The sequence below is a fragment of the Symphodus melops genome, assembly GCF_947650265.1.
Source record: "Symphodus melops genome assembly, chromosome: 11".
Taxonomy (NCBI): Eukaryota; Metazoa; Chordata; class Actinopteri; order Labriformes; family Labridae; genus Symphodus; species Symphodus melops.
Genome location: NC_136701.1, coordinates 20,660,598 through 20,688,373, shown reverse-complemented (window position 1 = coordinate 20,688,373; position 27,776 = coordinate 20,660,598). Strand labels below are relative to the sequence as shown.

General features: G+C 40.9%; 2 protein-coding genes across 3 annotated transcripts; one reads left to right on the top strand and one right to left on the bottom strand.

The window, feature by feature from the left end:
* Positions 1 to 850: 850 nt before the first annotated feature.
* Positions 851 to 14,931, top strand: arhgap31 (Rho GTPase activating protein 31). Of its 2 annotated transcripts, none has more exons than XM_079356199.1 (12): positions 851 to 1,385; positions 4,599 to 4,701; positions 5,702 to 5,852; positions 7,514 to 7,596; positions 7,721 to 7,828; positions 8,429 to 8,571; positions 8,671 to 8,872; positions 8,994 to 9,115; positions 9,776 to 9,832; positions 9,925 to 10,566; positions 10,677 to 10,825; positions 11,158 to 14,931. In XM_079356199.1, the coding sequence occupies exons 1-12, from the start codon at positions 1,286 to 1,288 to the stop codon at positions 13,147 to 13,149; spliced, it is 3,852 nt and encodes a 1,283-aa protein (XP_079212325.1). In that variant the 5' UTR covers positions 851 to 1,285; the 3' UTR covers positions 13,150 to 14,931. The 2 variants fall into 2 exon arrangements, with proteins under 2 accessions (XP_079212325.1, XP_079212324.1); XM_079356198.1 differs by having other exon boundaries at positions 8,665 to 8,872.
* A 4,916-nt stretch (positions 14,932 to 19,847) lies between these two features.
* Positions 19,848 to 21,788, bottom strand: gsx1 (GS homeobox 1). The gene is made up of 2 exons (XM_079356451.1): positions 20,793 to 21,788; positions 19,848 to 20,685 (listed from the first exon to the last, which is right to left on the bottom strand). Exons 1-2 carry the CDS (start codon positions 21,169 to 21,171, stop codon positions 20,333 to 20,335), a joined length of 732 nt encoding a protein of 243 aa, XP_079212577.1. The 5' UTR covers positions 21,172 to 21,788; the 3' UTR covers positions 19,848 to 20,332.
* Between the last annotated feature and the right edge of the window lie 5,988 nt (positions 21,789 to 27,776).

Here is a 27,776-nt window from a genome sequence, read left to right as displayed (position 1 = left end):
AAAAACCTGTTGAGCACTTTTATGATAAATTTGAGAGATGAGATCAGAAACACCAAACTCATTTGGCTCCTGCTTTTCTCGTGGTGACAAAATGTTTAGTGTCACGTCACCTTTGTAGGTCCGACTCTGTTATCTTTTTTTTTTCCCCAGACATTAAATATCAATAAAATGTCAAATGTAAAACTAGTTTATCTTTCAGTTTGCTCCTTGCATTGACGAGATGTTCTGTCTTTGTGTTAAAGTGCTGTACTTGAGGCAAAGGATGAAAACTTCCATACTTTGAATGTAATGCAAATGATGTCGTTATGATGAAGTTGTAGTCCAGCCTGAAAAAGAAATGCATGAAATGCACGGCAGTAACAAGAACCATGTGTGTCGTCCCCCCCCCCCCCCCATTTCCCATCTGTGCCCTTCAGGCCCTCACTTTAGTCACCTCCCACTTCCCTCTTCCTTCAGAACCCGTCTGTTTTTGTTTTCCAGCCCGGGCTCTTTGCACAGGAAATTGTATACATTGGGAGCATTCAGGAAGGCAGAGAGCAGCTTTCCCGTCAGCTCCCACTTTGGGCACATGAAAATAAATGAACAAAAGAGGTCAGTAATTTCTAAACCAGGAGAGAAACAGAAGTCAGCTGTTCTCCTCCCCTTGCTTCACTTCCCTCCCCTTTGCAAAGTCTCAACATTTCAAAATTCCCTGCCACGAGTCCATCTCTGAACACAAGAGTGTTTGAAAACTCTCAAAGTGGAAATATGTGTACAAAACAAACAAAACCCAAGTGACTCCTGAGGAAATTTGCCATTCAAATATACACACATGCACGCTTCCTCAGCTACAGAGGAGCCAGTGTAAAGGGGAGACTGCGAGTGGAATGAAGGAAAAGAGGAGGAGATAAAGGAGCAGAGACTGGCTGGGGGTGAAAAAACAACAGGAAACTGACCGCTTCTAATGCTGTTTCTGCAAATCCTTCACAGATAAAGCAGCAGCCTTGCCACGTCCAAACAAAACAGCACCCACTCCATATGTTCTCCTCAAAATGTTGTCTTGAACTCATGACAACCTAAAGGACTTAAAGCTGAAAATGTGACGTCACTTCTGCTCTCAGCCTCCGAGCGTGCGGTTAGTCAGAATGTGAGCGGATGCAGACATTTGGGAGCTGATTGCTGGGATTTTCAATGCGGCTGCTTTTTGACCCACAAACTCAACCTCTCTCAGGGTCATATATGGATCGATCTGCCAGCTTCCAAGGATCTGTTTGTTTTAATCATCTGGACGACTAACTGGAGCCACATGAAGAATAAAGGGAATAAGCTCAAGTCCAAAAAGAAAGGGAGTGAAAATGCGTTCGGCTGTGACCTGACAGAACATCTCCAGAACTCCGGACAAGACGGTAAACTTTACACTTTTGCTTCTTTGAAACCTTGAACTCCTCCACAAGCAGCCACACGCTTTAACTTTACACGTACACATAGGAATAACATTTAAACTGAGACTGAAGCTTAATTATTCCCATAATTACAGTAGCTATAATAACTAATAATGACTAATTTAAATATATATAAACATTTAAATTAAGACAGAAAAGGTAAAAACTGTATTTTAGAATAAATGTATGACATAGTCAAGGTCTGGTACCCAATAACATACAAGGTAAACATGTTTTTTACATTTAGAAGGGCCATTCATTCTCCCATTGGCTGCTTTAAATGGTCATTTGTGACTTTGGGTGTGGCTCTTTTTTTCAATTTCCTAAACTGACTTTAGCCTCTATGAGTAATAAAAGTCGGGTGGAGTTTCTGCTGATGGATGTGAGAAGATTATGAGCCAAGAATAGAAAGGCTGGAGACCAAATGTATCAGTGAATATTCAGAGTAGTCAGGTTCGTTTGAAGGTTTGGTTTATTTTGTCTGCCTTTATCATCTTTATTCTTTCCTCTCATGGCATGCCTTCTTGTAGTGTTTATCTAATACGTTGTGGAGGGAGCACCCTGATATGTCATAAAAAAAGAGAGGGTGAACATAAATCCCCCACGTGCTCAGAGATATGAATCCTAACTTTAAGGAAGACCTGTTATAGTTCTCTGTAAGGCGGAGCGTTGGGTGCAGGAAGTGAGGGAGGAGGTTTAGGGTGTACCCCTCCATCATGGATGTCCAGCAGACATATTGTGTTTTTAAATAGTAGGTGCATTACACTGTTACTGCTCTTTAAAAGAGTCAACTGCACACCACAAGAAAGTACTGGAAAAGTTACTGAGAAAAAGTGGATGTACAATATATCTAGTGAACAACAACAAAAAAATCTTTATTTTCCCAACTTCTGTCAGTGAGCATGTTTCCCAGCTGTCCACGTCGATCTCTGTCCAACTCTGCTTCAGTGTGTTAGTGAGGAAAATGATTTAGCACGTTTTAGCATGAAGGCTGCAAAGACAATAAATGACAATGCCTTCAGTTCTTTCAACCCTCCACTTTTGAACGGTGGTTTGACGATCACTGTGAACGCTCCGTTCACAGTGATCGTCAAACCACCGTTCAAAAGTAAGATTAAACCAAAATGTGTCAAACAATGGAGAGCAATTAAGATTGAGCAATAGAGATTCTGCGTCACAGCCTTGGCTGGATGTGAAAGGATGTGAAACTCGCACCTCCTGCCTCACACAGACAAAAGAGTCAGGATTATGTGGTTGTGTAAGTTGTTTATGACAAATCAGCAGACACGCTAAAATGAGTTGTCTGGAGGAGGGAAGGGGTTGGAAACACAATAACTTTATCTTCATCATCAACATCTCCAATTTCACAACAAAGCGATGCTGATATTTAAAGTCCAACGACTGTTGGCCTGTTAAAGGGTTTCTCAGGCTCATCATTGGTTAAATGGAGCATGTAATATTATTAGCCAAACAACTCACCACTTTTTAACTGACTCAAATTTGGACTTCCCGACATGTCAGACGCTTTTTATCACTTCAAGTCTTATCATAAAGTAACTGCCAAAAAGGAGAAAGGGATTTTCCCTTCGCTGCAGAGTCTGAGAAAGGAAGGCTCCAGAGTTTTCTTTTTCTTCCCTCCAGCATTTGACCACAGGCATGTCACTTAAAAACCAATTCAATCAAATAGATGAGAATGTAAATAGCAGATTCTTGGTGTCTGGGGTGGTTAAGAAGAAATTAATTAAGCGTTGCTGAAATGATACTTCATTTTGTTTGCAAAATGAGAATTTTTATACGTCTCACCAGGAGGCACACAAACGGCTTATTCCGACCTCCAAGGAAGTGTGGACAACAGGAACGTGAGGAATACTAAGGACAAATCCTTCCTGTATATTATCCCATGTGCTCTTTTGTAAAGCATTCTGAGTAACACTTGTTAATTATGAATCGACGCTCGACAAATAATGATGGACTGATTGATAACAGGAGTTCAGTTCACAGGACAAAGAATAATCACTCTGGATTACATTTATAGCATATATCATATAATGTTCGTTGCATTATCTTCTTTAAAAATCAGTAAAATGAGTGTGTGAAAAATATTGACGTGAGTTTCCAGAAGCCCAAGATGATCTCATCTCAAGTCTTTTTTTGTCAGTAAATATTTATGTTCAGTAAACTGATGAAGAGCTGCATGTACGATTTCCTCTTAAAGAAGTAAAAAAAAATACTGAAAATCAATCAATGGATGAACTTCAAAGACATTTACGCATCAATTCAACATTGCAGCTGCCAGATAATCACATTTTGAAGCCCAAAAAAATCTAGTTAAAAACAAAAGTTTTGTAATATATACATCACACCACTGACTGTTTTTCGAGTGAATGCCAAGTGCGCTCTTTCAACACGCACTGACACAGACTATTATAACTCACTACTGCTTAGTATAATGCACATCTTGGAGCGTTACTCCAAGTGTTGCTCAGCAAACGTGAAATGCTGAGAAAAGCTTCTGCATCAATTGAAAGGAATTCATTTAGTCTGAGATGAGACAAACTTTGGATTAATAGTCTGCCTTCTAATCCAAACAAAATCAAAAACACATTACGATTCATCATCCGACTTTTTCCGAGTACACTTGTTTCTGCAGTCATAAGAGTGATTCTCAGAATTATCTAAAGGGACGTTGTGCTCACACCCAGAGGTGGAGCATGTGATGAAGCTCCAGCGCCTTGGCTAAACCGTTTTTTTTTTTTTCTCAAAAGAGCTGCCAAACACAGTTGTGTACAGAAGGTGATGAACTGCCGTGCACAAAGCTGTGTACTGTCGGTGAGTGGTAACATTTCAAAAGCAGTTTTCTATTAGAGGAAATGTCGTAAGTAATACCAGCTACAAGGACTGGGTGTGTCAACCTTCCTCTGAAACAAACAAACCATTTTTAACTTCCTGACACAGTCCACCTACAATCAGCGGCCCTGAGGAATACAAAACCGACATGGTGGAACAAACCCCATACCATGAAGTCAGCCTTACAGTATGTGCATTGTTACTGCTGAGACACTGCCTTTACTGCAGCTTCCTTCCTCTTTTGTTGAGGGTTTCATCGAGTGGAGTTAAACTGGCTTCTGAATGTGTCCCACTTTATGATGATTTCATAATGAGGATTTCTCATTTCAGTTCCTCAGGTTCTGATTAAATGTGCAGAGTTCATCGAGGAACATGGGATTGTGGACGGGATCTACAGACTGTCGGGGGTCACCTCAAACATCCAGCGCCTCAGGTACTGATGCAACACTGACAAACATCCAGATATTATGCTTTGTTTAAATGCAGTGTTTTAACGACCCTGATCTGTAGCAGAGTGAGCAGCTCTCCGTCTTCAATAAGATATTTATTTATTACATTTTTATTACATTTCTTTAAACCCGGGTGTTGTTTTGTCATACTCCACCATGTTCAGATTTTTACATATTGATTTTGAACCTTCTTTCATCTATTGTTGTCAATTTCTCATTTGTATGTATCTTTTTTTAATGGTGACGTTTTATTATGGTATTATATGAAGTGATGTTTAGTTAACGTTGCATATTATTGATTCCTAACAGAAGAGTCAAATTGATGCTACTCTGATCAGGCCTGCTGAGAAGAATAGGCATTGTTCAATAACCTTGTCTATTTACTGTGATTGAATACAACAAGGGATAAATACCACAGAGTGCATACTAGTTGTAACTCACAAAGTCTGTCTATCTTCTGTCATGATTCACACAATAACTGAGGCTGCAACTCCAAAATGAACCGATCATTCAGGCGACCACAGGTTTTACTTTTAACCAATAGCATTTATATCGAGTGAAAGCGTGATGATTCCAGCCAGGCCTCCGTCCAAGAGGAAAAGTGATTAGTAAAAAAGCGTTGCTTGTTTTACATGAATAATTTTTTTATTCATTGCAACTTAGACTCTTCAGAGCAGCTTCAAAATAAGTGTGCAGCCCTACTCTCAAGTTGTAACTCAACTATTCTTTTTAAGACTAAGTGCATTTTACATTTTGAACACTGGTTTTTGGTTTTGTTTTTGGCTTGTTGAGCATCTTTGTCGCTTTTTATATGTTGACTTAATATCATTAGTCATCCGGAAAAACTTCAATCAAACATTGCGTCAAATGCAACAGCCAAAGTATTCAGCAGCTAACTGTGTGTGTGTGTGTGTGTGTGTCTGTGTGTGTGTGTCTGTGTGTGTGTCTGTGTCTGTGTGTCTGTGTCTGTGTCTGTGTTTGCAGGCAGGAATTCAGCTCCAGCTCCGAGGCGTGCCCTGACCTCACAAAGGAAGTGTACCTCCAGGACATCCACTGTGTGGGTTCCTTATGTAAGCTGTACTTCAGGGAGCTTCCCAATCCTCTGCTCACATACGAGCTCTACAGCAAGTTCACTGTGAGTACAGCCATGTTACAAAAAAAATCATCAAAGCAGTGCTGTGATGGCAGATCATCTCCAAAGTCATGCAATAAACCGAATGGCAACTCTGCATGCAGATGTCAATAAGCAGCATTCATGCCAGCTGGCCTCTCTCTATATTTATATCAGAGTCTATAAAACATGTTTACCATCATTTTCACGTGTGTGACCTCAGGCTGGAGCTCACGAGTCATCAGAAGTCTTTATCTCCTCTCTGAAGAGAATAAAGAGCCATTAGCACGTCAGCTGAACTTTCAGCATGTATGACAGAACAATTTAATATCAGTGTCTATCATCATGGTCATCTTTGTTTTTGTAAAGTAGTAACACAAAAAAAAATGGCCCTGCATTTACAGACTGATCTGTATTATTTATATTCTGGGGTTTTTGTTGGCTTCCTTCCTGCCAGGTCATTCTCTCAAACAAAAAAAAAATTAAAAAAAGGATCCTGATGCATGGAAATGTTTCAAAGATTTGAATGAAGCAAAATCCCCCAATTTACAATCAATGACATCATCTTTACAATGAGGAACAGAGAGACACTCTGCAGCTGCTTGTTCTGTCTGAATTGCAGACGTGAGAGACACTTTAGAAAATAGCAGGGGCTATGAGACCTGGTTGCAGCTTTCTGTGGAGCTCTCTGTGTACAAACTGAGTCATTTGCATACCTTGGCATTCATAGATTTCGTACAGCGTGTGCCTGAAAACTCAAGGGCTCCACTGTTTTAGGAACAATAAGTTGCTCGCATGCTGTGATGTTGTGGAAACAAAACAAAAACGATGCAAAGTTACGCTGTTGTAGACCTTTAAATGTGAGTGAGGTATCGTGAATAAAACGACTTTTAATGACGTTGAGTTCTTCCCTGTATCGTTAGTCTTTGTGCTTCGAATTTTTTTTAACAAAGACCTATTTTTGTTGACAGCTTCACACATGACTGGTAAATAGAGCTGACTTGCTCAGCTGTTTGGACCTGAATCACATGAGTTTGACTGCATGGGGGCCAGCGTGTCTGTTTACGTTGAGCAGGGCTGTATGCTCGCTCACACACTATCCTGTTCATTGCCCACATTGATCCTGTTTACATACTCATTGGGAGAATTTTTTTTGTCAACAAACTGAGGATCCTTTTCAGGGAGAATCGCAGAATAGCGGCAGAAACCACAAGTGTGAGAACTCAATTCATATAACAGGTTTAAAGTTCCTGTGAGAAGTGTTTCTAATACAGACTGAAACTACGTAAAAAAAAAAAAAAAGCAAACGGGACCATCTACTGTAAAAACAACTATTTCTGCATGATCCTTTTTAATGGCTGTAAAACTGCACTCTGAAAGGGCCTTTTTTATTTTATTTTTTACATTTTTTACAGCAAGTATTCATGTGGTGCATTTCACTGTTAAGCGGAAGATTCCTTCATAAAACAATACCTCAGCATATGTAGAACAAAATCAGCTAAGAGACAAGACGCACCGCTTGGTCCACAGGAGTTCCTCACAGGAGCTTTAAAAAGCTGCAGGGGAATCAAGGAGCAGACAGTTCTGATCAATCATTCACACAGTGCTGGTTAAGCACAGTGATGAGTGTTAAACGTCCAGATCTGAATTATTATAACATGGACAACTTTGTGTTGCACATGCAGGACGCGGCCTCAGTCAAGGGGGATCATGAGAGGCTACTACACATTCAGAGGGTCATCAAAGAACTGCCCACTCCTCATTTCAGGTGAACTTCAGCCCTTGAGCTTTTTTTTAACTCTCAGCAGTGAAAACCTTTTTATAGATATATCCTGGTTTGCCACATTGTCCACAGGCTGTTTTATTAAACATGTTTTTCCGACTGTCTTTAGGACTCTGGAGTACCTCACGAAGCACTTGACCCACCTCGCCACCTTAAGCACCCAGACTAACATGCATACACGTAACCTGGCTCTGGTTTGGGCTCCAAATCTGTTAAGGTGAGTTGAAAGAAAAAAAAAAAGTGCTTGAAACAGTTAATCTATATAAATTTACTGTAATTATTGTCTGGAGAGATGGAACTATAGTCAGTGTTGTATTGCAGATATTTACACATTGACTGATTGACAATATTCAATAGTGTTTTTTTTCCTGGTCTCTAACAGGCTAGTGCACACATATTAAATATGTAAGAGTAGTCTCACATGTCACTGTTTATAACACAGGCTGTTTATACGCTTAAAAAATAAAGGGGGAAAAATGAAGAGTACACGCCCCTCTTTAGGCACCACAACACCGACTGCCTGCAGTTAGTGTGGCCGACCTGCTATCACTGTACACCTGCCTCTACCTGAGCTCAAAGACCGTCGAGTCGTTACTGTGTGTGTGTGTGTGTGTGTGTGTGTGTGCTCACTTGTGTGGTTAATGTATGTGCAGTATGTTTTTTATTTTAAATGTATTGTGTTCAGGACTCAATCAGCAAAGAGATGAGCCGTACTGCTTCGTACACAGCAGAGCGCCAACATTAGACATTAACCGAAAGTTTTTCACAGGAGCTGCAAAAGATTTGTCAGCCTCTTATTTCCACCTCGTTCTCTCAGATCTAAGGACATAGAGACGTCTTCTGCGAATGGCGACATGGCTTTCCAGGAGGTGCGAATCCAACAGTCGGTGGTTGAGTTTATTCTGAATCACACAGAGCAGATCTTCAGCAGCAATTCTGTGCAAATCAAACCCAAAGAAGGTATGACATGTGAAAAACACACAAGAGATTTTCTTGTTTGTTTTTTTTAAACAAATGTGTGACTGTATGAACTGGCTTATTGTTTTCCTCGAGGACCAGGTCTGACGTGTGGGGAGAAGTATGCCACGCTCCCGATCAGTGGTCAGGGTGGGCCGATGAAACTGATGAGCCTGGAGGAAGCTCAGGCTCGTTCTCTGAGTCCGAACCATCCTGTACACAGAGAACGCCAGCGAGAGAACAGCCTGCCTGATACCAGCACCGCCATGCTCTACCACACCGTCATCGACATATCTGACAGCAAGTATGACAGATCGAGTTCAGTCTATGTGCCGTTCAAAGTCAAACTTTACAAACAGAATGTGACCGGTTTCATGGATGAGGGGTGTATTTACTGAACCTGACAGTCTCTTTTTATCTCTTAGGAGAAAGTTTTCTGGGAAATCAAAGAAGTGGAAGTCCATTTTCAACCTGGGACGCTCTGTGGACACCAAGGGGAAACTGAGCCGGAATGGCAGTGTGTTCATAAGAGCCCAGGGGATGAAAGGTAACAATGATCAATCCTCAGTGCAACACACAGGACAGAGAGCATAATGTATATGTTGTTATGTCTGCAGTCTTCGACAATCCACTGTTGAGAAGGAAACAAAAAATCCAACCATGCAGATAACATTTTTTGAAAGTTCTCCCCAGCACTCTAACCCTGACAGTTTACAGCTTTGCCTCTTTTTAACGCCCCTGGCTAGTTATGAAATAGACTGAAGGGGCAGCAGTAGCTTAGTGGTTAGTGCACGTGCCCCATGTACGGAGGCTGTGGTCCTCAGAGCGGGCAGCCTTGGTTTTAATCCGACCTGTGGTTTCTTTCCGCCATGTCGTTCCCACCCTCTCTCTCCCTTCTGACTCTCTCCACTGTCTTATCTCTAAATAAAGGCATGAAAGGCTAAATCTTACGAAAAGAAAGAAGAAAGACATGGACTGAAATCAATATTGTTACCTCTTCATGGTCAACACAAGCAAACAAGACGTTCAGTGGAGAAGATTTAGTCTTTTTAAATGATAAACAATTTGTTCCACAGGGGGGCGACAAAACAGAACTTTCTCACAGAAGAGTCAAATTGTTTTGAATTTAATCTACAACAGTAGTTCATATTTGAGATGTGTTATTTCTTCTACAGAACTGAATACCATCATATTTGTTTCTCTACAGAAAAGGCAGCTCTTCGTCCGTCTAGAAGCATGGAGTCCTTGTGCTCCTTACCAACAGGTTGGAATACAACAGATATATTAATACACACTGCATGCTTGTCGTATAAAAGGTGTCATTTCTGATGTACATGTTCTCTTATTACTAATCAGACGATGACAGAGCAGGAAGCAACAGTGCAGCTGGTGGAGCCGGCAGCAACTTTGTTCCAGATGTTAAATCCAGAACTCTGGGTTCTGACTCGCTCTATGACCTCAGTGAACACGACCAAACCTGGGAGTTTAAAGGGAACAACGCAGGAGGGGCTACTGGGGGATGGACCTCCACCACGAATGACAAGGGGTCGCCAGGTGCCTCTGCAGCCCCTCAGAAAACAATACCAGAGCAACTGAAAGTGTTCAAAGGAGACGACCTCAGCGGCTACCGACCCACCTCTCCTAAAAATAGAAGGATGTTGTACTCGGGCTCATCTAACAGCAGCTCCTCTAGACCCTCCTTTCCGGGTAGTTTCTTTCCACTTGAGTCCTCTCCCAGGCATCAGCGAAGAGCCATCAACATATCAGAGCCTTTTGCCGTGTCCGTACCGCTCCGAGTGTCAGCCGTTATCAGCTCCAACAGCACGCCATGCAGGGGGCCCGCCAAGGACAAAGCGGCTACTCTGAAACCCAAAGAGAGCTCTGAGCAGAGCAGCAGCAGTGGAAAGAGCAACACTTTCCCCCAGCTGGAAGCGAAGAAGCAGGAAGGAACAGAGAAGAAAAACACAGAGGAGGAGACCTCTACAGTCACGCCACAGGGTGAAGATCTCTCACTTTAACTCACATGGCTAAAGTTACACGTCGTACTCATGTAACAGTTACAGGATGTACTAAACCAAACAAACCTTTCTTTTTTTTTTTTTCAACAGATAAAAGCAGAGAAGAGGTGGAAGAAGGCCGAGAAGGGATGAACATATCTGAACTGGAACCACACGCCCTTGAAAATGCATCACAAGGAAAAGATGCAGCGCCATCTCCTGGTGCAGAACTGCAAATCCAGTCCGTCTCTGGGGAACTGGTAAAGCACGCTGCTTGTTATGCTTCCACAATAAGACAGAGTTATGGTTGTATCTTTCATCAGAGCCTGTGTATTCTTTTCTGTTGGTTTTATTATCGCATAAACATTCATTTAAAAAATAGAGAAAGTATGTGTTTTTTTTATTTCGAGCTGCAATCCTGTAGTCCAATGGTTTTCTTCCAAACACTTCTGGTGAGGTTGCACGAGTGAATACTGCTCTGCTATTTGTCGAGTTATCCTAAGCTGTATCCAGCCAAAGGTTTGTCTATTTTCAAGAAATAATCGAGATGCAATAAACGTATTCATTTCTGTTTATCATCCTTACTTTCTAGGACAAAAGATCTTCTTCTGGGAGAGAGCTTTGGCCCGACCTCAACCAGGAGCTGAAAATAACTGAACCTGAGATTGACCTGCTGGATAAGACTTTTAAACCTGTTTTTGGCTCCAACAGCTCCTGTGAGGGGACAAAGTTGACAGCGGATGTAAAGTCAAAGCGAAGTCGCAGCTCTCCTTCACTGTCTCTGTTATTTAGGGAGCACTCTTCAAATACCTCTTTGAGTGATCTTTCGGCTGCGAACGGATCAAACTCTGCAAAGAAACAGCCCTCGGAGTCGGACATCTCATTTTCTCCTCGAACAGTTCAAGAAGATGTCTGCGCTGCTCAGACGAGAGAAGAGAAACCACCAACGTCAAAGAAAGAAGACACAGCTGACACCGAACAGAGCCAAACTCCTGTGAAGGAAACCTGCTTAGAAACATTTCTGAATCCTTTAACGATAGAAGAAACCTCAACGGTTGAAGGCTCCTCAACGCCAGCTCATTCTGACGAACATGACACTTCGAAAGACAAAATCTTTTCCTGTCACGGAGCAAAGAAGAGTGGGCTTAATGAGCTGGAAGTCATTCAGAGGCTCTCAGTGTGTTTGGAAGAGAGACGTAAGATGCTGGAGCTGCCGATTCTCGACCACGACGAGGGAAGCGGAGGACACTCAGAGGAGCTGGACTTAGTGGAGCCCTGGGAGGATTTTAGTTCCACCAAGCAGTGGGTCACGAGTCCTCTCCATTCACCAGACATAGAGAAGCTGTTCAACCAGCTCTCACCCTTCAGCTCTCATCTGGAAACTCTGAGCTCAGAGGAAGCGGAGAGTTCGTCTCCTTCTGCTGATGGAAACAAACAATCTGCCGATAAGAGCGCTGAAAGCTTCTCAGGAAACCCTGCGCAGACCACCAGCAGCAAACCAGAGACTCATTGGATGTATTGTCCATCAGTGCCAACACGGGTTCGTGCAAACAGCAACAATGAAAGTCAAGTCAACGCGGGAAAATGTAGCTCAACAAAACAGAAGACTACAGCGTCGTCTCAGAGGTTTAACAGACAGATGTCCCATGAGGCAGCTGCTTCGGAGAAAAGAGAAGAAAGCTGCATCTCTAAACACCGGCCGTACTCGCTCAATCTAGATCTCGGGCAGAGATGCATCAGGGACATTTCTAATCAGCAGAACCGAAACTCATCAGAGTTTTCCTCCAGTAAGAAGGCGTCACAGACTTCTTCTGGGACTCTCAACAACGGGCTGCCCTCGGAGCTGGACCTGTTTCTGAGCGATCGTCAGGCACCTCTACGCCGAAACTCGGCGCCGGTCAGCGTGTCGTCTGTGAGGACAGCCTTCATGATCAAAACATGCCAGGCCAAAGCCGTGCCTGTCGTCCCTCCCAAGGTGCAGTACAGCCAGATACCTCACTCCAGACACGAGAGCGACTTTCATGCAGCGAAGGAGCAAGAAAAGGAGCGTCCGAAAATGAGCGCAGAGAAGAGCATCAGTCTGCCGGCTCCCGTGATGTCCGATCTAAAGGAGGAGCTGGAGAATAAAAAGCCTCTCCTCAAACACCAAAAACACTCACACTTGGGGAGCAGCGCTGACTCTGTAAAGACCCCGTCCACCACAGATCAGCCGGTCATACGGAGGAGACACGCGCCCAGTCTGGAGGTGTTTGTAGATAGACCTACCAGAGGGAATGTTTTACAAAGACCGTCCTTCAGGAACAGACAGAGACCTCAGAGTCTTATACTGTTCAGCCCTCCTTTCCCCATCATGGACTATCCGCCGTCAGGAGACGACAGCAGGCTCCTCTCGTCCATCAAGAGTCTGAACGATGAGTCAGGAGGGAACGTGTTCGGCAAAGAGATGTCAGAAGGGATCCCTCTTCCAAATAAAATGACTATTCCTAAAAGTGGACAGAGACTAGAAACATCGACCAGCTGCTTCTACCAGCCCCAGAGGAGGTCCATGATATTTGACAGCAGGAGCCACCGACAGAACGAGTGACTGCGGCTACAGTCCCAAACTCTGATAATGTGTGTATGTAAATAGACGAGCATAAAAAAACGTATCATAGAAACTAAACGATATGAATGTGGATCAGAGAATTTATTTTGCTATGACTCCAGAATTTGCTGACATAAGACAGCTGAGTAAAGTAAATGTTCATGTGGTGTTTCTCTTTTTGCGTTTATCGGTGGAGTATTTTTCTGAGCAGTCAAAATCTTGTTTGGGCAATAAAATGTAAGATGATGGCAAAAAAAAAAAAAAAAAAAGCGCCTCATCACTTTTCCAGTTCAAACAACTAGATGTCTCATCCAAACCAACAGCTTAACGCTAACCTAACATCCTGGATGAATTGCTGTCAGAATGACAGACGTTTAGTTTAACACTCAAGAAGACCGTTGAGTCAGTCAGTCTGAATTTTTTCCCAACTTTCCCCGATGGGGAAACCAGCTGCTGGTCGTGAAAAGACGACTTATTAATTGTCCTTTTTCATGCAGAGTTGCTTGATTTCTAAAAATGATGAGCTAACAATCAGATGTAGTTACACATTCATGTCTGCTCTCTGTAGAGAAACAATGAGTAAGCTCTTTTACCTGCTCTTTGGTCAAGTGTCTTCAGATAACATTTGTTATAAATTGGTGCTATATAAATAAAGATTGTTTGATTGATTGTCACACATTTGTAGGAAAAGAACAAAAAATCTCAAGGCTTTTGTGTTGAATTCAAAGTCTTATGTGGGCTTACTTATTTAAATTGATCCCCTTTGGTTCATCCCTTTCGAAAACAACTGTTCTCCCACTTTTCAATGAAGCAAAATGGAAAAAGGTTTTCAGCGAGTCACCATGAAGTATGGACAAAAAACTGTTTTTTATCCCGTCAGGGGCTTCTTTCTTTAATGGTTTTATAAAAATTGAAAAAGTTTCCGAGTCAGCAGGGGGCAAATAATCAATAATCATGTCAAAGTCTGGACTGATCTTTAAGTGTAAAAGTCTTCTCAAACAGAAAGCACACAGGGAAGGAGAACAGACAAGCTGTAAGAGTCAAACCGAAGGTTGTGTTTTTATTTATTCCTTTAGTAACACATGTTCTGAAGTAAACTTGATGCCAATAAATATTCGATATGTTGGCTCTGTGACAGACTTACATCAATGTGATTATTAAAACTCATATTTAAGAAGGAAATTCATTTTTCTGATTTAAATATAGCTCAAACATTATGCATAGTATTTACCCCAGAAGGATTTTATTTCATGTGTATCTTGTTTTCTGTCATTATTCTGTGTTTTTTTAAAAACAGTGTAAAGTAAACTGGAGTCTGAGTGTGTGCGCGCTGACTGTATTCAAGGTGTTTGAGGTAAAGTCAGATGGTGGTCTCTCCAAGTCCTTGTCCCTTTTCTTGACGTTTTACAAACACGGGACATGATGTGTATACGGTTGTGCTATTTGTGGGCGAGCTCCCGGGAACATAACACAGTTGGGACATCAAAGGAGTAACAGTGTAATTCCTCACAGTGTGTTTTATACTGTAGTTTGGATGTGCTGGGTGAATGATGAGTGAGTCAATGAGAAACAGGACGAGAAGTGTTTTTTGTTCAACTGTTGTAAACTTGTCAATACTGAACATGACTAACTGTATTAATATGAAGGACAAATGAACTGAGAAATTTGAGTCTTCTCTTCATGTTCTGATTATCATATCTGGAGTAATTGACATAAAACACTTGATGACTTTTGCTACAAATTAAAGTTATGATAATAAAATGTTTGGAAAATCTCATCAAACAGTCTTGTAAATATTTGAGGTTTTTTGTTTGTTTGTTTTGAGTTTTTAACATAACCTGACATCTTGACTTTTCCCTGCAGCTCTTCGATCATTTTAAAGTATCCTGTTGATGTATTTGATTTCCAGGGGTTGAAGGGATGTTACAAATTAAAATAGTTTACAACGAAGAGAGTAAAAGCATTACTACTGAGACTCCTCACTCACTATTGCTGACATATTTTTTATTAACTGCAGGGTTTGTGATAGTTTTGCACACTCTTGACAAATCTGTAAAACGCTTTTCTTTAATCAGAATACAAAGATCTCAGTTTACACTTTTCACCAGAACACCTTCCTCATACATTTACTACCTTTACCTTTCTGATTTTGAGCTCTTCTTTTCTGCTTGAAGTACTTTAGACACATATTCCAACTTTGTCACACGTTTTAAAACCTCATGATACTACTGCAGAAGGTATATGTAAAAATCCATGGATTTATTTTAGATTAATATGTCACTTTGTTCCTACTAAGTTTTCTTTCAGAATTTCATAACTTCTATAAAGAATTTCAGAGAGCAGCTCTCTGAGGGGGCCGGTATAAAAGAGGCTGTGCTGCTGCTGCTGTGTGAAAGACGGGCATTCAAGGGGCCCCCTGAGACTGATGGGGCCTTTTTTGGGGGTCATCTGTGATTCTGCAGCCTGCTTATTTGTTCAGACTTGGGATATTTGAACCTCCCAAAAAACCCTTCAGGTTGCTGTGAAAATGCATTCTCTCCCTTTTTTAAACTTTTTTTTGTATGTGGTTTAAAATGTTTGCAGAGTGTGCACCTGCACTTTCTAGACGTTTCCAAGTATCACTGGTCTCTGCCACCAGATGACGCTACAGCTCCACTGTGTGACATAAACAGACCGCTCAGGTACACTATGTGCTCTCGGTCCTCCATGCTTTGGACCAAGTTTCTATATGCAAACAGAACACTGACATTGTGTGAACCACGCCTCTAAAAATAGTTGCTGCTCTTAGTGAGCAGGAACTATTGCGTCTACGTGTGCGCAAGTGTACAATCTGCTTTGAAAAAAAAAAAGTGCATATGTCCCTATTGTCATAAATAAATTCAATTAATGTCTACTTTCAACTATTTGATGTAATTATGTGAAGAGACCAATAACTTGCACACAACTGGGACATTCAGATGTATGAATCAGATTCTGGTTGAATCTTAAAAATGGTCACAAAAAAACAAAAGTCGAGGTACCCAATAAGTGTCGGTTTAAAATATACGTTCATACACTGTGAAACAGTTGCATGATTTATTCTATGAGGAGTTTAAAAGATGCTGCTGTTTGTCTTATTTCTAAAACAGGCTATTTGCGAGAGAATCTACGTCTTTTTTTTTTTTTTTTTTACCTTGGTGACCAGGTAAGTTGTTGACCTGTCAGTCCAAGTTTTCCGGTTTATGTTGATCTCCACACATGGGCTGTGTGAAAGTGACACCAATCAAACGACGATAGGAAATTATATTGTTATGTTGTCCAAATCTAATATTTGGACCAAAATAAACCCTTTCAAAAGCACTTACTTTCAGAGCTGCGCTCGCGCTTGCAGAGGTCACTTCCATGTATGTGCAGTTCATTATTTATCGACCTTTGACACTGCTTGTGTGTGTTTGGGCCGAGAATTAAAAAGGCTATTCCCTGCAGCACGCTGAAAAAGGCATGCAGGGCACGGTGCGCGCGCTGAATATTCAATTAGAAAGGGGGAGAGAAGAGAGGGAGAGTAAAGCTGCGTGCCAGTCCTTCATCTTACATTACTGATTAGCTGTTAAACAGATTATACACAGCTGAATGGCTTCAAAAGTTGCAGCACTCAACACTCAGAGTTCAAGGCAATGCTGAGCTGTTTCATTCCGAGCCACTTCAGCAGGCGGAACACATTTTGTCAACAGAAACAGCTCCGGAAGAGCCAAAATGTAACTTGTCCAAATAGTTTAAAGGCATACAGTAAGTGAACGTTTACCCAGCAATCCGGCCTCCTGCATGGGAGGAAACACTTTTCAAAAACTAAGAATAAATTGAACCACATTTTTTTCTAACTGCAAAACTCTTTTAAATTTTAAAATCATACCAACACATTCAAAACATATTCATGTCTGTTATATTCTAGTAAACTACTTGTTGGTGAAAAATATTGGCGAGTATACAAAAAGAATCCAACATTAAAGAGTAAAGAGATCTTAAGATAACATTACAGTATACCACTAAACTCGTGTTTAAAGAATTATCGTTTTAAAAATCTGTTCCAACAAAAACTCAATACTTAACATTCACAGGAGAGGCTGGAAGCCTGGAGTGGCTGAAAAAAAACGAGTAAAGAAACTTATTAAAAATAAGCTAAAGTGTTTAAAAGTTTATAAAGTATTTTGTTAAAGTAAACAAGTTAACATGTTTGGTTTACTCCTTGCATTTACTAAGCTGTATAAGTTTAAAGTAGTTGAATGTGCAGTGCCACAGCAAGCCACGCGGGTCCAAAAGAGCTCTCATTGAGAAGCCACGTGTCCGTTTCCAAAGCCTCTCCAACTTAACCACCTCCTTTGTACGACTAACCCACATCGGCAGCGTCCCTCCACATAAAGGGATTTGCAATTTCAAGATATTTCAGCTTAAATGTTTTTGACAGTTCCCTCGCTTTTACCTCGGCTTGGTTATTTTAACTGTGCCAAATGGGTCACCTTGGGTTGCTGTCTGCGCGCAAAGGGCTTTTGCGCGCATTCAGTCTGAATTTTTTCCAACTTTCCTTGACGGGGAAACCAGCTGCTGGTCGTGAAAAGACGGCTTATTAATTGTCCTTTGTCATGCAGAATTGCTTGATTTCTAAAGAAACGTACAAAGGCTCTTTTTCAGGATTCAAGTATTTTGTTTCGTGCGTATTTTCAAACCATCGAATCAGCTGCAGCGCCGCGCCGTCTACCAGACTCTCAGGTACTGACTGCCTGCTCCCTTTGTCCCCTTTTAATGCTGTTGTAAATCGTGCAGACTGATTTGTTACAAGCTGTTCTTTTAATCTGATAGATAAGAGACATGTCAAAGAAAAGCCGTAAATAAAAAATTAGCCAGAATAAAGACAAGGGCGAGTCTGCTAGATGGGCGCCTGTTGACTCAAGCGGCTCTCCAGCGTCAGGGGAGCCCTCTACTCAGCCCGTCAAGGTTACGTCCACAATTCCCTTTTCTTCTTTTTAAAAAGACACCGTAGTCCTTTTAGCTTCAATGAATTGATCGGCACAAAATTAAGAATAAATAAATCGAGCATTTGGAGCAGCGAGCATAAGCTCCCCCAGGGCGCATACCCCCGGGCTATTGAATGGATAAAGGGTGCTTTCCAGAGGACGTTGTGAGCAAAATGGAGCTCTATGGTGCAATTAACAAAATAGTCTAATCCCATATCTTAACAAATGCAAATATTAGAGTTGTGTTAAAATGGTTAAGTGAACAATTAAATGAACGTTTGAGTAAAACTTCCCATCCAAAAAAGGCACACTGATAGATAACGTGCTGTACGAATTAAAGAAGTTTTTACTCCTTTTAAAATGCTTTATGGTACATTTGTAAAGAAGTGGATATAATCTAAAGCCTATTCAACGTCATAAATATATTTTTAAAAAACAGGGCTTCACTCAAAAGCAGCTGGAGCGGTGCGTAAAACAGGCGAATATATCTGGAACGATAGACGCTGAACTCTTTGTGTGTCTTTTTGAAGAGTTTGAAGCGAACAGAAGTCTTGTTAATATCTTCAAGAAAAATATATTACATTTTTTTTTAAAGATTACTTTGAATTTTATACAGGAGTTCCCCACCACCCCCCTTCAAAATACCAAACGGTGTTTGAGCTTGTTGCGTATTGTCTGGCTCAGCATATTATTTTATTTTGTGGATTCAGTTTGTGTCGTTTTACTAGAAACTGTCACTCTATGCTAATTAAGCATTCTTTTCGTAAACAAGATTGATATTATCCAGGTCAAGTTGCTAGTATGAATTCTGAAACCCACCTGCAGCTCATAAAAACGACAATAAACTTGATCACCCTGGTGCGTGAACAATAACAACAATATGGGTCATGGACACCAAACTGAGTCTTTTCCTCATTTATTTTCATGTTAGATCGATATCTTAAGATATGCACACTCCTGATGCACCATTATACACCCTCAGTGGTTATTAACTCAGTCACACGAGACGGATCATTGCAGCTGGGGTGAACCTTGAAAAGAGCTCCAAAGGGCCAGTCACTGATATCTGTTGTTAGTGTCCCCCTGGGAAGGCACATAAAAGAAGCCCATAACAACGTCTTTAACACCTCTGAGTGATAAAGATTATTGAGCATTTCATTTACTCATCCAGGATTGAGTTCAGCTCATAAAGCCTGATGCCCTCCAAGATAGAAGATCATATTTGGTTAGTGTGTGTGTGTGTGTGTGTGTGTGTAGTGTGCAGTGCCGGCTGGGAGTTTGTCTTTCCTACAACCTATTTTTAGGGAACTCTTTAAGAACATTTTTTACACCTTGGTATTACTCTTTTTTCTCTGGGTCTGAACACACTCTGTGTTTCTACGCCTCCGTAGAATATGAAAAATGTTTTTTTTTCTTTTAACACAGAGGATACAATTCATAGTCTAACGCCTGAAATTACGCGCAGCAAATGATGCCACAAATACAGCCAGAGAAAATGTAAATGCATGAAGAAGTATTTCATACTAAAGTTTTGACCGAAGAATATCACATGATGTTTTTATTCACTCTTCTGTCTTCTCAACATTTCGTATGAAGACTTTTAATGGCCTAACTATATGGTTTACCCGGAGTGACGTGCGCCACAGTGCGCACAAAGTGGCGCGCAACAAACTGATTTTTTTAACTCACACCAAAACGAAGTCTGTCGCTCAGAAATAGTTTTTATTAATCAACATTTTTAAATAAATAAATATTTTTCAATTACACTGAAGATATAATTTCAGAGTGTTCTCAGTCATGTCCTTCCAGCTTTCCACAATTGAATTCACCGCTCCATTCACATAGAATGGGTCTGACCAGTATGGTAACCATGTATACAAAATACTGTCCTCCCCAAAATACTAATAAACAATGTAGCTATTGTTGTTTTTCCTTTTAGTCATTTGGGTTTGTCTTTACAAATATGCCTACCATACTCATGGGATTGGCAAACACAATTATACCGTTTTCAGAAAAAAACTACATACAAAACGTACAACATGTATACAGCTATACAATAATTCAGGGCAAATCCCTGAATAAATATTCTCTTTCTATGTACAGACGACTGAACACAAGTGGATCAGTCTTTTTTTTTTTGGCAGTTTTCAAAATCATGAGGACCAAAATCTTTCATGGGAGGCAGGGGAGAGAGTTCAGGGGGAGACGGACAGGTCCACGTCCTCCTTTTCGGACGAGGATGGAGAGATGGGCATGTCATCCTCCTCTTCCTCCGAGCATCTCGCGGTAGACAGAGACGAGCATTTGCAGTTATGTGATCCAGTCCTTTGGCCGCTGCTCTTGCCCTCTTTCTTGTGCTTCACTCTGCGGTTCTGGAACCAGATTTTAACCTGTTTTTCGGACAAGTTCAGGTACGTGGCGATCTCGATGCGCCTCAGTCTAGAGAGGTACATGTTGGAGGTGAACTCGCGCTCCAGCTCCAAAAGTTGTGTGCTGGTGAAGGCCGTGCGCATGCGCTTGCTGCTCTGAAGTTTGCTGTTACTGTTTTCTGTGGAAATAAGAGAGACTGTCAGCAACTGTGATATTATAAACAAAGGTGAAATATTGTGTCATGCTCCCTCGCTAATAGGTCAAATCAGCTCGTAGCCTACTCACCGATAGAGATGCAGTGGAACTGTCTTGGGTCCGGGACTGAGTACGCAGCCTGGTATATTCCGGGACCGTGGCTGAGGTTGACGCTGTTGGATGAAGTGTGTTGCCTGGACAGAGCTGAGTGACAGTACTGTGCACTGAAGGGAGGAAATGACGCCTTGAGAAGCGGCAGAGTCGGTGGAGATGGGTGAAGCTGGGACGCGGTCATGCACAGCGGACAGAAGCACAGCAGCCCGGCTTTCCTGGAGTGGCACGAGCCCGTCAGCCCGTGCGGGTGATGCGGTGAGTGAACGGCATACGGGAATAAAGGTGGGTTGTTCTCGTTCCCCTTGTCGTTGGCCTCCCTTAAAATCAAGGAATCCACCAGAAAAGACCTCGGCATGTTTGCAAAACCTGTTGCTCAGTGTGGCTGAAGTTGAATCCGGCGCGTGGTGGTGTCAGTGTGCTCTCCTCGAGACTGTGGACAGCGAAGTGGTGCTGAAGGCGCAGCGCTGCTCCTTAAATAGTCGCCGTGGACTCGGTTCGGCCATGTGACGGTTACGCTGTAAGCGGCCAAGAGCTCTCAATAGGGTTTTGTGCCTTTCTCTCGGCATTCCCACTGCACGCTTCCCCATTATTTCACTTGTTAACTAAATGAACTGCATAATGTAGTCTATTCTTGTCAGCCCCACCCACGCCGCAAGAGGCGGCACTGCCCATTCTCCCTTTTATCATCACTCTCATTTTATCATAGAGCTGAGCTTCAATGTGCGCGAGAAAACGTTTCTGTCACATTCAGACAGCAACTATTCAAGTTCGGTCTTAGATACTAAATAGCCATCAGGTGTGTATCAGAGAGAGTTAGTCTGAAATATGCCTTTTTACCCATGACAAGTTGCGGAACAGTCGTAAAAAAAAAAGTGCAATACCAGCCGGTAATGTGCATCAATTATTAACAAGTACGTGTTAATCAGCCTACAGAATATTTTCAAAGAGGGTTTTAAAAAAAATTAAATTTAATTGTGCTTTTGTCTGATCGTTTTGAAAAGTTTGCATCAGTCAAAAAATGTTAATCTCCATTTGCACACGAATTCAATTTCTCGGAGTAAACACCTCTAAATACTCGAGGTAATATTTTTCAATGAGGTGAATTATTAGTGTGACAGGTCTCTGCACTTGTGTGGCTACTTTACTGACTGTCGAGTGCACACATAAACGCAACAGCTGAATGTAAAGTTTATGCATATCCATTTTAAGGTTAATGTGTCATTTCTGGGCACAAAAAAAGGGACAAGTCATCGCCTCGAGGCAGTGCTGTTAAAGAGCAGTGATTAATTCCTTTGCTCGGGCCCCTGCCGAGTCGAGGGAAAGAATATGTAAAAATAACCAGGTTTTCACTCTGCGGCCCTTATTGAATGTCATTGTGGAGGGATTTCAATGAGAGAGAAAGAGAGTCGAATTAAAGTGTGTGACAGCGGCGGATAGACGCAACAAAGGCGACTCTGTCATAGAGGAGCCCAATGCGCGGCGCATGAAGCCCCCGCCTCGCGCTCTGATTGAATTAAGTAATAGGAAAACATTTTCTTTCACTTTAAGGCTCTCTGAACAAGACCTTCAAAGAGACGGAGCCGTAAAGTGTGAGTTGATAGTGGAGTTTGATTTCTGCTCCTTTCAGATTTTATTACATCCTGAAGAAATCGTACAAACTTTCAGTTTCTATTTTGTCTCATCAGTTAATTGCGTAGTTTTTTTTTTCCCTGTGGAGATTTTTCTGTCTTTATTCTTAATTGGTATGTGTTGTCATGTTCTAGCTTGTTTTAATAAGCTACTGTGATTTGTTTTTATTTATAGCTTTCATATCATTAACTCTAATGCATAATAATCACGCCTAAAATGAGCTCTTTAGCTCCACAAGTTAGTCTGATGTCATCTGTTTTCTCCCCATAAAAGAGGCCTAATGTGCTCAGCTTCACACCGCTAATCTTCCATAAAGACCTGACCTGTAATTAGCTGCACCATTAAAGTCGATAGAAATTAGTAGCAGTTTAAACACAACAAAAATATCCGCCTGAATGACTGTTATATCCAAGAGGGTAATTTTCATTTGTCGCTTTAGAAAGTCCTTTCGTTTCTTGTCGGGGACGTGCAATTAACTAGTCTGTCAGTCTTGTTTGCATTTAATGAATTCTGTAAATACAAATCTCTCCTTTCTATTCGTAATAAGGTAATAATTTAATGGCATGTTTTTGTTCACATGCTGAAGTCTTTTATACAACATCTAATCTTTTTCAGCCCTGGCTCTGAAACCTGCATGTTTGACTTGTGTCTCTAACGTATGTTTTTCCTTTTTTTTCTTCTTTTTTTTTTTTTACAGCGGCAGATAGACTGCATGCTGCTGGCAGATTGACGTATTGCTTAACATAAAGATGTTATCAAAGGCCCTAATTTTCGAATTATGTACAGCAGTCACCCCGTGGATAGGAATAGAGGTTTCATGGGTCGTCACGCAGGGAGGCTCATCCTAATTTGCAATCCCAACTGGAGACTGACAAATAGTTTTGACCTCCCTCTGGAGGCGCGGGCCAGAAGTGCAAAGAATCTCATTCTCCATAATCACTTGTTACTGAGATAAATAATGGAGGGAAATAGCCCACTCACATTACAACAACTCTATTACAGTTTTTGGGATACTCTCAAGCTAAAAAAAATATACATTTATAGCCTCTTATGATAAGGTTCATGCATCATCACATCCATATCGGTTGTTTTTCCCCACACAGACACATTCAGTTTTTGTTCAGCATACAGCTGGGAGTTAGCAAAGCTTCTTAACGTTAATGTTTGATAGGGGGGAAGCAATACCCCTGAAATAGTAAATTATTTATAAGATATTAAGTTGGAACAATTGCCATCACTCAAAGTTCATCCCTGATGATAACGCTGACCAGTGCCTGCTGTGCCGCCGCAGAAGCACATTTTCAGGGGCTTTTACGCAATTATACCCAAAGATCTCGTGCCTGATGACATAAAAAGAGCAGTCTGTTTATGGAGATGTAGTCAATATCTCCTTTTCTTTTTGGTATGAATAATTCATAGTTTAAGACACTATGCCCCCACACTTAATATGTACACACACTTAAACACCCACACATCTCTAATACAAATGATGGTTTTAGCTGACAGTGTAACAGGATTTAAGGTCCCAGTGGGGTTTGGCCCGGCCGCGGATGGGCGCTGTGACTGTCGACGTGACACAGAGGGCCGGCTGCCCCTCCTAATCTCCCCCTGAGGCAACATCACAGACCGCAGATCCTGCTGCACCTCTATGGACACACAAAGGCCTGATTATCATTCATATGCTCAGCACAAACACCAGTCCAATAGATAACAGATGACATATAAGTACCGGCTGAATGGTGCAATATGTTGAGGCTGCTGGAGTCTAAAGAATCCTTAAGAGCGAAGCGGACTGACAAAGAGATGCGGGCTCTTGAGGTGCCATAATGTGACAGATATAAGGCTCCACAGGTGAATGTGCACTAGACTGAACCAGAGGAATCTTAATGCTGAAATTATTTTATACATAAAAGCAATTAAAGAGCTTTGTTTGTGTTTATCATGCTGAACAGAAGCTGATAATATCAACATGGCATGGATTATTTTGGGATGAGGAGACATTTAAGAGACCATTTCAAGATAATTACATGAAGTACTGCTTAACTCAGCATTGCCTTACAATTAAAGAGATGAAACAGACTTTTCACTTTACATACAGAAAACTACAGACGCAAATCTTCAGATACAAAAGCAGACTGAAAGACTTTCACAATGCTATGTCAAGTACTGTAGTGGTGAACGTTGGTTCAGAAATGAATATCAAAATGTTTGCAATCATGCTCCCTTTCTTCAGAGCTTGGGTGTTAATGTGGAGTGGGATTAGTTCATGAGTTGGTTCATCTGTTGGTGATTCTTCGGTCTACTTTAATAAACACAAAGCTTCATCACTGTGGCTCTATTGACTTTTTTTTTTTTTTTTAAATAAATGGAGCTTTGCTGCCTTATGAGGTACTTTAAAAAAAAAAAACCTGGATCTTTAATGTTCGTGACACTCAAGAAAAGCCTCCGTGTAACAATGTTTACAAAATTGAAAACAATTGTATTTATGATATTAAATATCTAATGTACTCATTATGCAGACAGGCTGTTAAAGATTGATATAACCTCTTATATACAACTGTATAAAACATTAAGAATTCATTGATTTATTGATGCAGTAATATGTTCCTAATGCGTCTGAAAGGGTGGAGGGGTATTTTTGTGTTACCTGTTAGCATGAAAACTTCACCAATTAAACAATAAATTACGTATTTACCAATCATATCGTACTACAATCTATTCATTAATTTTTAATTTGAGTCACTAATCTGAATTAGCAAAGTAGGAGTGGATAAATGTAATAAATAAATTAGGTGCAACGAAAAGGTCTGAAATGTATGAATGTAGATGTTTGAAATATAATCATGAAGAAGGAAATAACAAACCAAGGAAATAGAGTAAGAATCCTAAATGTATAACAAAGTGCACTAATTCAGTAAACTTGTTGAGTTTGTGTTGATACTGTAACCAATAGTGAAAAGGTTGCAGGCACAACAAAAACAGTGGCATAGATACTTTATTGATCACAAGGGAAATTCAAGATAAAATAAGATAAGGAAAAAGCCCAAAGTTATTTTTTTACTGCCGTTATGAATTTGCTTGAAGGCCTTATAGGTTTAATCAGAACTGTAAAAACTACGACAAATAACAGAAGTGACTTTCTTTTATATCTAAAAAATGGAAGGATGAGGTTTCCATCCCATGCATATCACTTAGCTTGGGGCAAACAACTGGAAACAGTTTTTGATTTTATTTCGAAGTGACATGAATTCAACAGAGGACACGAGTGTAAAATAATGGATAGATTTCACTTTAACATTCATATCTTTGGCTAAATGTCTTTGTCTTAGTCAAGGTCAGCCTTAGTGAGGATTTGGCAGAAAATTAAAAGGACATTTTGATATAACTGAAAGCAGTGGAAGTGTAAGTTATGTAGAAGGATCTTTTCATATTTCAGATAGCACAGTGCACACACACACGCACACACACCTCTCTGTCTTCAACAAGTGTTAGCCTAATTCATAGAAACACTTCAAACTATAATCCTCAACAGTAAAGATATATATCAGAAAAATGTTTCAAGGTCAAACATATGATTGAAAGATAAACACCGAGTCAGTGAGTTGTTTTCGGCTGCAACGTGTCGTGTTTATTTATTCCCATATATACTTCAGTAAACTTCATTTGAAAGATTAATCCTGCTGGGATTGTTCCCTTATATTTCAAACTCACTCAGCATAGGCAGTCTGAAAGGCCAAAGGCCATACCCCACACTAAAAACTCTCTGCGTGATAATATATGACAAATGATGGATCATACGTCATGCTGACACAAGTCTGAGCTGCGGCCTATTGAGGCGTGTTGTAAGAGTCTCCTAGCAACGTCAATGTTAGGCGTCCACCGGAGAGAAAGTGTCACAGTGTGGAAGGATCATGCTGTCACCATGTTGTTCATGAAGTTTCCTCTGCAGTCAGTTGTTTTAAATGAGTCACAAACACTTTCTTTACTCTTAGTTCTTTGGCTTAAATTGAAGAGTTCAATTAAAGATATTTTAAACAGTGTCCCGTCTTCATATTGTCACGCGAAAAAATCCTTCATTCTAGACTACTGTACTTGAAGCACATGTTGGCAAATACAGACAGCATCATTACAAGGCCTTTATTAAAGTCTGCACATTGTTGCATTTTTTTTTTAAAGGCAAGTAGCCTTCATAATGACTGATAACATTACACATTGGATTACTTAGTTGAAATGCTTCTCATTCAGATTTGTTACTGTTTGCATTTGCTTTTTACTCTGTCTCCTCATGATTCCTTCTCTGATGCCAAAGCTGAGCTACATTTCTGCCACAGTCGGCCGTGTAGTGTCTCTCTGATGTGGTTGAGTCGAGGTCAAGTGCTGTTGCTAGGTGCATCCTGTCAGATATGGCTGCCTCTACACTGACTGTCTCAGTGTGGCTGCCAAAAACAACTACAATAGAAACAGTTAATAAATGACTAATTATTTAAAATCTGATATGATCTATGCAGTGGATTAAGGCTCACTGAGCATTGTTATGTGTGAATCAGCTTAAAGAGAAGATTCATTTTGTGTTCATAAAAAAGTGAAAAGCTTTCCGGTGCTGGTTGTTACTCTGCACCGTCTCATACTAAGTTATTTGTCAACAGTTCTAAGAAGTTACGAGGAAGGCCAATGTTTCAGAAATTGAAAATGTTTGGAGCAATTACAGCGACCAGAAACTTCATGCAGTTACGAGGAAAAGGAAGTTCAGAGTTTTTGGTTACAAAATGAAAACAGACTTGGCGTATGTCACTCTTTTCTGGTCTTCCAAAGACTCAAAATACTTTAACTCCACAAGTCAAATTTACTCATTCGGGCTGCTTTGTCAGATACCAGGCTGTCCATCAGAAAGAAATTAGACACATTTGCATACAGTCACAAGCCTATAGCAATGCCTTTGAAGGCCACTAAGCAATCTGTGTCTGCCCGAAGGACACTTTGGCTTTTGGCCATCAGTAGTTGTGATCAAATAAACCTTCTGAATGGAAGAAGAAAACACCCTGAGACACAGTTGTTTGTCTGGTCTTTGCTTAGACTGCCTGTCTTCTCGTCCCACATCAATTATAGCGTAAAGTTAAAACTGCTCCGAACTTAATGAAATATCTAAAGCAAATGAAATATGTTTTTTTTTTTTTTTTTTGTGTTGTACCATATCAATCGCCTGTCCACAAGATTACAGTTTCTTACAGATGATAACTGGCTTCACTTTAGAAGGCTATTCAGGGCTGTTTGGGCCTGAAGGCTTGAATTTCCCTCGGGATCAATAAAGTATCTATCTATCTATCTATCTAT